This window comes from Octopus bimaculoides, chromosome 25 (genome assembly GCF_001194135.2).
Source record: "Octopus bimaculoides isolate UCB-OBI-ISO-001 chromosome 25, ASM119413v2, whole genome shotgun sequence".
NCBI classification, from domain to species: Eukaryota; Metazoa; Mollusca; class Cephalopoda; order Octopoda; family Octopodidae; genus Octopus; species Octopus bimaculoides.
In genome coordinates, this window is record NC_069005.1 from 22,390,258 (window position 1) to 22,400,601 (window position 10,344).

Below are 10,344 nucleotides of genomic sequence, written 5' to 3' on the forward strand. Positions count from 1 at the left end.
GACGGTGATTATTGGTTTGGTTCTTTTTACTTTTTTTTTGTAGGGGTTTTTTTATTTTTTTTTATTTTTCAGTTTTGTTGTTATTGTTTAGTCTTCTTTGCACCCTGGGTGAATAGTTTGTTAGGGTGCAAGAGAAAGAGGGAGGTGGTGGGGGAAGTCAGTTCTAACTAGGGGAGAGAGAGAGAGAAAGAAAGAGAGTTTGTGAAAAAAAAAGACGAAGAAAAGAGAAAATGAAAAAGTAAAAGAAAGTGTGTGTGTGTGAGAGAGAGAGCATGTTGGTGTATGTGTGTGAAAGGAGAAAGAGAGAGTTTAAAGAGAGACAGAGAGATTAACTGGTGCCAGTGCACCTTACCATTATCAACACCAATGCTATTATCTTCATCATCATCATCACCACTAACATTACGACCACCACTCTCCCTCCGTCAGCATTCCCACCACGCTCTGTAATGCAACAAACACCCCCTCCCTCCCACTCCAGAGCTCCTCCACTCCCTCTGTCAACACCGAGAACACTGCCCCACCCCCCGCTGCAAATGGAATATCCCACGTGCGAGATGATGAAGAGGAAGATGAAGATGCTGGAAAAAGAAGAAGACGAAGGAGGAAGAAGACGGAAGAAGACGAAGGAGGAAGAAGAAGAAGAAGAAGAATGAAAGTGAACTCCCCGTGCCCACACCCACCCCACCACCTACCCGCACCCCTTGCCACCAACCACACCGTCCATTCGTCCCTCCCCCTACACCACATCTCATACAAACACCTTGGCAACAGCATCTGCGCCGGCACTAGCAATGTAAGGTTTAGAGGGGTGAAAGGCTACATCATGTATCGACTCGTCAAACTTCTTACGATGAGACGTGATCTCCTGCACACAAGTTTTACTATCTAAATTCCACAGTCGGATCGAACAGTCGTGACCTGCAGAGGACAGAAGAGAAAAGAGAGACAGAAAATTAGTTTAATCAAATTATATATTAGTTGCACAAACAGAAAAGCAAAGAGCATTCAACGTAGTGCACAATAGTTATATTTATTTTTATTAACAGTTTAATTCAGATTATTCTGTCAGATGAAATACTTATTTATTCAAATTGTACTGGATTAATCATGCTTTATCTTGTAGCTCTGAGATTTCAATAATGTAATTATTATTACTTTTAGAATGAGATTGCGGGATGGGTGAGAGAGGTCAGATATGGACATTTTGAACATAAAATAGGGAGAATATTTTGGTCAGATACGGCTGGTTTAAATGCTAAAGGGTTAAAAAGTTCCTCTGGCGTGAGCAATTCACTCTTGGACATTTGTATGCTTCATCCTGAGGGAAAAAAGTTTTTCACAGTTGTCATTGCTTCTCAACCACTGCATGGTACCTTGGGCAAGTGTCTTCTACTATAGCCTCAGGCTGACCAAAACCTTATGAATGGATTTGGTAGACTGAAACTGAAAGAAGCCCATCATGTATGTATATATAAATATATGTGTGTGTGTGTGTGTATGCATATCTTTGTGTCTGTGTTTGTCTCTCCATCACAACTTGACAACCAGTATCAGTGAATTTATGTCTCTATAACTTAGCAGTTTGGCTAAAGAGACTGATAGAATAAGTACCAGGCTTTAAAGGGAAAAAGTACTGGGGCCAATTTGTTTGACTAAAATCCTTCAAGGCAGTGCTCCAGCATGGCTGCAGTCTAATGACTAAAACAAGATCAATGTTTAACCTGATGTCATTTCTGACTAAGGACATATGATGACCGTAGCTTTGACCATAAAGTCTTGCTTTTTCCAAATAATTCTATCGAAAGCTGTATAATCTTGCCTTTTTCAGATGGTTTGGTGAGATCTGGGAGGGATCTGGCTGCAATTTCAAGCAGGTTGACTAATTACAGCATGCTCCACTGGTGGTGCATATATTTCCTTAACGATTTATTCATCATTATTTTTTCCCAGTACAGTGAAGTCAATGAGGGAGGTCAGAAAAACCTGACTTCTGCAGAGTGGAAGTGCTATTGACTGCTGTCTGCAACAAGGTGGAACTGCTATCGACTGCTGACAGCTAATGGGAGGAGCTGCTACTAATTACCGAATGGTACAGAATAGAACTGTTATTGACTGTAGACTACCAGTGGGCGAGATTATTCAAATCGCGAAGAATCTCTCTCAACACATCGCTATGATGCTCCCCCACTACTCCAGCTTGTTGTCACCTTTAAACAACCCTTATATATGTACTGGTGAGACTATCAACAGCTGACTGCCATTGACTATTGATAGAATTGGAGACTAACATCAGCTACTAGGTGTGCATTACATGTCTGGAGTTGTCTCCCTTATGTACAAGAAGAATGACTATATTAATTTCTAATCATCATCATCATCATCATCATCGTTTAACGTCCGCTTTCCATGCTAGCATGGGTTGGACGATTTGACTGAGGACTGGTGAAACCGGATGGCAACACCAGGCTCCAGTCCGATTTGGCAGAGTTTCTACAGATAGGCACAAATTTGGAGTATAGGGAACAGCTGATCAGACTGACCTCAATATATGACTGGTACATAATTTATCAACCACAGAAGAAAAGTTGCCCAAAGAGCCATGCAGTGGGACTAAACTCAGAACCATGTGGTTGGGAAGCAAACTTCTTACCACGTGCCTATATTGCATGCATTTGTGCAGTGTCTAAGCATTGTTCACTTGAAGAGTTATACTGAACAGCTGTTGTAGCATGAATGATAAATATGACTATTGGCCAAGTCCATCATGAGGATTGCTCCATCACCCATGTTTTAACAAAGCAGGGTAGCCAATGTTCCTCTGTGTAATGGCTATGGCAAAAAAAGATTGTGGTGCATGATGCTGAAAGGATTGAGGAAATATGCCTTCCTTTTTAATCAATCCCTCAGCAACTTGCAAAGTTGAAGGTGAAGGTGCCCTCTCCCAGTGAATTCATCAAACGACTGGCAGAAATGGTTAGAGTGAATGGCTCTACTCTATACATATGCCTGCAGATTAGAGAACCACAGTTGGGCAGGGGCTTAAGTCCTTGGCGATCAAAGTAAACCTGGATTTGTGGGGTTTCCTGACAGGCTCTCATTGGAGATTCCCCTGCACCACCGATGCTTTTCACATTTTTTTCATATATATAAATTCAAATTACGATAAATGTAAACAAACAAACGAAGTTTGCTTTAGAAGCGTTGAGACGTCTTAGAAAATTAAAGAAGTGATTTTAAATTCTCAAACGCTGGATAATGCTAATAATATAGCCTGAACAGGATAAACTACCCCTATTTTGCAGAAAAAAGTGTGGGTGGCCAATCCCATTTCACCCTCCTCTCACTTTCTTCTCTACATCTCTCTATCTGCCTGCTTGTCTGTCTGTCCGTCCGTCATTCTGACCAATATCTATATTTTTGGTTAACTTTTAAATGCTCCTTACATTAGACAGGTTCCTCAGAACTGCTAGGGTCATTATTCCTACACTCAAACACATCCCTGACCTACTTGTCTCTTCTCCTTTCATTCCCTTTCGTGTGTTCTACACCAAACCAAACTCTGCACTAATCATAATACATAATCCTTCCTTCCCAGGACATTATCCTCCCGGAACTTTCTCTCTGCTTCATGTCTTTCCCTGCACATGCTGATTAGAAATGATTCGAGAGGAACATAAATGGCATTAATCTCATCATTAGTCAGAGTGACTCAAGGCCACAAACCACTCAAGGCTACTGCTTTCTAAGCCAGCACATATATAAAAATTAAAAAACAAAATAACTTAGCTATCAACTAGATATGTTAACACTCAACTGTCTAACTGTATATTTCCTGTTAATTTTTTTAATGGTCATTGTTAATAAATATGTTAGCACTAACTTCCATAATATAGACAGACAGTATAAAACGCTGTGATATCATTATGAAACTTGATATTGAACACACTGAAAGGATTAAAAAGAAGGAGGTGTTTATCAATACTTACTCCCTGATAAGAGATACAAGCCACTGGGGTCAACAGCCAGGCTAGTCACGGGATCTAAATGGGCAACCATCGAATGAACCATTTTTCCTAAAACAGAAAAAAAAAACATATTTAGTTGATCAACACAGAGAACAGTTATTTATTATGGGCAACAATAATGATGATGACGATGATGACAGTGATACTGATGGTGGTGAACATAGCAATGAGAGTGATGATAATGCTGGTGATGATTGTGTTGAAAGTAATCATCATCATCATTTAACATCCTTCTTCCATGGGTTGGATGGCTTGACAACAACTGGCAAGGCCAGGAGCCACACCAGGTTCAACAGTCTGTTTTGGCTTGGTATCTACAGCTGGATGCCCTTCCTAATACCAACCAGAATGTACTGGGTGCTTTTTATATAGCACCGTTACCAGTGCTTTTTACATGACACCAGCAACCATACCAATGCTTTATAGGTGGCACCTTGGTTTTAGGAACTCAATTCTGTTGTGGTGGGCAGGTTTTGGTAGTGGTGACTCTGAAGATGGGAGTGAGTATGTCTGTTCTTGTTGTTGTAGTGGAGATGTTTGTATTTTCATAACATTTCTTGGGGGTTATTGCTTGTTTGTTGTTTGTGTGGAAGTGCTGTTATGGGTTTGTCACAGTTTTTGAAGTTGCAAGGTGTTTATGTCTGGTGCGATTACTTTATTTTGTTGTTGTTTAGCTCCAGGTCAACCATCATCCAGCTAAACTAAATTATGACCAATGACCCTCCAGCTATCTTTTTCCTATGTTCAAGGAACTCAGCTCAACATTATCTTTTTTTAATAGTAATGAGTTAGATATCTGAGGGAGATTCGGTTCCTATTTCTAGCAAGTCAAGTAAACTACTTCATTGACCCTGGAGATGTATGTGTAATGCTGATGGCTCATAAGCAACCTGAAGTAATTCAATGTGAGAATACTTACATACACTTGAACCATTCTGACCTAGCTCATGCCCACACCACAGAAATCCAAACACAAATTCAACACACTGCCCATACACATAATTCTACACACTTCCTTCACCACACATATACATGTATCTAATTAACCAGATATGCATTACTTCTGGCTAATGTTCATATTTAAAACTTCTGTTATTTTTATTTATTATTTTAAAAATCTTTCAATAAGTCATTTGAAACATAACCCTAAATAATAAAGACAGAGATTATTTTCACTAAATCCCAGCAAACTCTTCATTATTTTATATGAAACACTTGGGCAGTGTGCTTCTTCAATGGAAATATTTTCAAAAACAGAATTAAAGCTGCAGTAGTTATCACTGACCTTACTAATATTACTACAAACGAACAATTGATATAAAACATTGCTCCTGTTAACTATAATTGTCATGGTGTGAAATAAAACCCTTTCTTAACCAGTACTTCACTTTCCATGATTTTTAATTCCTCTCTATTTAAAAATTTTTCTCCCCCTTCCTCTCTCAACACACGACACACTTCTGACATCTTGCAGAATTAAGCATATTGCACGGTCTTCCAAAAGTTAACTGCCCTTTATCTCATTCACTATCTTCTCACAACAAATTAGTTACATCCATTAAAATAAGATTCAGGCTGTTTCTACTGGCTACTGTTTATCCCAAGGTTTATCAAGTCTTAAACTTTTTTTCATAATATTTCTTATAAAATATACTGCCTTCATTTAAATTGTTTTAGAAAATAAAATAGAACTATGTAAAATAACTGTTGTTATTAATTTGGTGTTCAGAACATAATACTGAAATTTTGATGCAAGAATTTAGATCACGTTAAAAAAAGGAAATTTGTATCATAGAACCAAGGGCAATTTAAGGTGGGTTGGTATCAAAAGGAGTACTAGTCTTCCTTGCAATAACATGCTAGGTGCTTCTTCTTAAGGCTGATATTAAAATGAGAACACAAAGTCAAACATTTCTTTTTTTCAGTGTGGTCACTGGCCACATTTGAGAGACCCTTCAGCAGTTCTACACACTGGCAGCAACAGAATGTGAACTACTGACCTCAAAGCTTCTCAATTTCTGGTTGTCCAATAGGCAACACTTGAAGGTACAGAAATAATTAACAGATGTCAATTTAAAAATGTCTGGGTATGTGAGTAATTTGAAAGTACCTTACAGAGTGACGACTGTACTCTGCATAGTTACAAGTTGTCCTTTGGCAAGGCATAGCACCCATCCAGCCACCTTGCCAGGAATATGGCCAAGTCATGGGACCGCAGCATGATAGATTGTGAAGAGGTAGCAGAAGAGTTCAACCAAGTCAATGGTGCTTGCTGCAATGCATCCATAGGGGTGGTGTTTGTGGTTGTGTAATCAGCTAACGAAAGATTCACCATGACTCAAGTTCCCAATTCAAATTCATAATAATGCAACTGGACAGGCCACTAAGTATTTTGCCCAGTGTGCTAACGGTTCTGCCAACTCACCACCTTAAACAGTATCTGTAATATTAAAATGCATGAAAGCGGGAACACAAGTAAGCTGAGAGAAGTTGGTGAAGGTATCAACAGAAGAGAGAAGAAGAGACAACTGTGATCTGATTAAACTACCATGAAAGACAGACAGGAAGTGGCAGGGATGAGGGTTGATCTCAGGATACAAGGTTTCACAGAAGATATTGACAGAAGACACTTGACTAAGCATGAAAACAAATGGACATTAAAAACCAAGATTAGGTTTAAATTTGTTTTTGTGCATGTGTGTGTTTACTGATATTTGATAAACAACAGCAAACATAAATTTAGAAGTGGCCATTGTATGCGAAGGTCTATTATCAAGGTTTATCTTACCTGTGTGGTTGTCAAAAAACCTAATATGCCTATCTTCATGAGCAGTAATAGTTACAGGTAATGTAGGATGGTTGATAACTCTGTTGATCTGATTGTTTAAACTAGGATCTGGAAAAGAATTGGATTTATTGGGTTATCATCAATGTAAAGAAGGAGAAGAAAGGAAGATAAAGACAAAAGAAAAGAAAAAAGGACAGAGAAGAAAGAGGAGGAAATTAGAGACTGAGAAAGAAAAATGATGACAAAAATGAAAAAAAAAAGAGAAAAACAAAAAAGAAAGAAAAAAACATGAACTTAAAAAAAGCAAGAAATAAGAAGAGAGAAAAACCAACCTGAATTTTGCTTAGTGTCAAGTTTTAGAATTTGTTTCTTTGTCTCTATATCAAAAATGTATGTATGAGATGATGTATAGGAGGTGACCATTTGACTTGGATCACAGCATACATAGTCAACAGATGTAGGAACCCCATCATCTGAAATAGATATAAACATATATAAATTATATGGTGGTATCCATATACAGCCAGTTCTCTAAACAAAGAAGTTGAATAACAAACAGTTTTACTGAAACAAACTAGGAGCAAACTACACACAGAATTGTATAATTAACAGGGAGTCCAGTTATTTATGATTTGAAATTTAAATGACAAACCACGAGTAGATATGCAAATGTATAAATCCTGGGAGAGCAAATACAAATACTATTCTAAACAAGGAAATTGTATAGCAAACATTGTTATATATTCATTTTTTACTCGTTTATTACTGTTCTTATTTTATCTTATGTCCATTGTTCACAAATCTTTCATCACACATCTGTGACCTCTTTAGCAAATGGACTAAGTAGAGCAGGAGAATACATGTGGATGAAAACAGTAACTGAAGAGGTCACAGATATGTGACAAAAGATTTCCAAACAATAGACATAAGATATCATCATCCGTTAATGTCCATTTTCCCTGCAGGCATGGGTTGGACAGTGTGACCAGAGCTGGCAAACCAGAGAGCTGCACCAGGTTCCAGCCCGATTTAGTTTGTTTTTTTTACAGATGGATGCCCTCAACACCATTCTTGCTACATGTCCTGACCATCAAAGATGATGTTTCATGACCAGCAATTCAATATTTTAACTGCTGGCTCTTTCTAGGACTTTGTTCTTAGTCACTTAGTGTTTCCATTTCATGGAAAAATACAGGGAATCAAATTGCTCCAACCTGAATGTGAAGCCAGATGGATTTACTCTTTTCTATTCTATTCAGGTGTAGCTTTTCCTTTTTCTTCTCCCCACTCTTCCGTCTCCTTCCTTTTTTCTGTCTGTTTTGACTTTTTGTCACTCTTAACATTTCTGTGTATGCTGTTATTTCTTTTTTCATTTCTCTTCATTTCGTTTCTTTTCTTTTTTTTTTTTTTTTTTTTTTTTTTCATCTTTTCTTCCCTACATTATGTCATCTTCCAAGAGAAACTAGAACACTATCTATGGTGATGAAAGTTTTGGAATTCCGGGTATTGAAAATGGTATGCTGTTTAATAAATGGAAAGAACAAAGTTTAACTCTAGCTAAGCCGTTTATTACTGTTGTTACTTCATGGGTTATTGCTAGTGTTGTTTCTGTCTCTGGCTATATTTTGTAGACACAGAGAAAAAGGGTTGGGATTGGAGAACTTAAGTACAGTTTCCATCAACCAAATTCTACGCACAAGGCATTTCATTAATCTATGGCAGAAAACATCTGTCTAAGATTCCACCGAGTGGGACTGGATCCATACAGAACTAAGTGGTTTTGAAGTGAACTTAGTCGCACAACTACACTTGCACCATCTATTACAAGTTAATTCACAGGATGGGTAAACCAGATTACCATAGAACCATAGAACTACTTGTCTTAGGACACAAAAAAGTGTCCACAATCCACAAAGTAGCATTAAAACTTTTGATCTAAGTATGTACAATGTTGCTAACAACTCAATATCTTGTCCACGTAAGGCATTTCCTTCCTGGAATGTCAGGAACATGAACAGAAATTACCATGATACTTACCGGTGTCAACTTTAAACACTGACAGTAAAGGGTCTTTACTGCCAGGGCTCCACAATCTAACTGAGCCATCTGCAGAGCAAGACAACAGCTGTGACCTGGAACTGTGTATTGACAAGCCCCATACAGCATCTGTGTGACCAACTAAAGTTTCTTGCAGAACTGAGCAATCTAGAGAAGAGAAAAAATGTTTTTAAATGGCTTGTATGCATATAAACAAAGTTTGGTGGAATTCTGGTTTAAGCACTGCACATTATAACCTCTCACAACTTCTTTTAGTTTGAGGAGTTTGCAGAAAAATTTTGTGTATCTGTGTTGTACAAACGGGAATTCATAACGGGGATTATGAAAACGAAAATTTTTTTCTGTTTTAATTTTCTTAAACCCTACCCCAATTAAATCATAAGAGTTCCAATCTTTTTCAAATTTTTAAAAAAATCAGAGTTTAAAATATGGACAGTTTAAATTTTTCACTTAAATCCCAGCAATGGACCACTCTCAGGTGCATCATCATTCCATTAAATGTGTTTATTGGGGGACAAATATTGAAAAACATCAATACATGTCAGAGTAACAAAGAAATGAGGAAGTTATGAGGTGGTCGCAAGATATGCTAAAAATAACAGCTAAATCGCCCTCAAACCACACAATTCCCATGTGTAGAACACAAATTCACAAAAATTTTCTGAACATTCCTCCGAATAAAAAAAAAGTTATAAAGGGTTATATGGAGTGCTTAAACCAGAATTCTGCCCATAATCTAAAAAGATATAACTACAGGCATTTAAACAAGGATTGTAGATATAACATTATGCTTACAGACACATAAACATGGTTTGTAGAACATTTTAATTTATAAACATAATAACATTGTCTATGAACATGGTTTAGAAATATATCACGGTTTATAAACACACAAACATATACATACATGTATATATACTACACACACATTTTATGTGCTTTACATTTACTTTACCTCGTTAGGAATGGTTACAAATACATTATTGAAGCATTGCTTTATAGCTGGATGCCCTTCCTGATGCTAACCTTTTCCTGTTTCTCAAAGAAGGAATCGCTTGCTTCCTACATGTTCAAGGTTACAAAGCAAGCAGATGATTGACAAGAGAACTGACAACAACACTGCTTGTAGTTTGCAACTTTCATATAATACAAATGCAAGCAAAACACACACACACACACACACCATCCACCAAATTCCCTTGCAAGTCTTTCATCAACCTAGAACTATATTAGAAGACACTTTCCCAAAGTGCCATGCAGTGGGGCTGGTCTCAAATCCAATCGGCTGAGAGTAAACTTCATAACATAACCATGCTTGTGCAATTTTTATATATATATATATATATATATATATAAGTGGCACTTGGAAATTTCAATATGTGATTGTTTCTTTTCTAGAATGACATCATACGATATGTGTGAGAGGTCAAATCTAGCCAGTATGTACATAAAACAGATAGAATATATAGG

The 10,344-nt window shown here is 37.4% G+C and overlaps 1 protein-coding gene across 8 annotated transcripts in view; it reads right to left on the reverse strand.

Moving 5' to 3' along the window:
* Nucleotides 1-316: 316 nt before the first annotated feature.
* Nucleotides 317-10,344, reverse strand: part of LOC106882575 (striatin-3) — a 263,926-nt gene continuing 253,898 nt past the window's right edge. For all 8 annotated transcript variants that reach the window (XM_052976853.1, XM_052976854.1, XM_052976855.1 and 5 more), the window contains 5 exons: nucleotides 8,854-9,021; nucleotides 7,149-7,289; nucleotides 6,817-6,924; nucleotides 3,990-4,076; nucleotides 317-921 (listed from right to left, as the gene is read on the reverse strand). In XM_052976853.1, coding sequence (XP_052832813.1) covers nucleotides 752-921; nucleotides 3,990-4,076; nucleotides 6,817-6,924; nucleotides 7,149-7,289; nucleotides 8,854-9,021 — 674 coding nt within the window. In that variant the 3' untranslated portion in view covers nucleotides 317-751. The remainder of the gene's footprint in view (nucleotides 922-3,989; nucleotides 4,077-6,816; nucleotides 6,925-7,148; nucleotides 7,290-8,853; nucleotides 9,022-10,344) is intronic.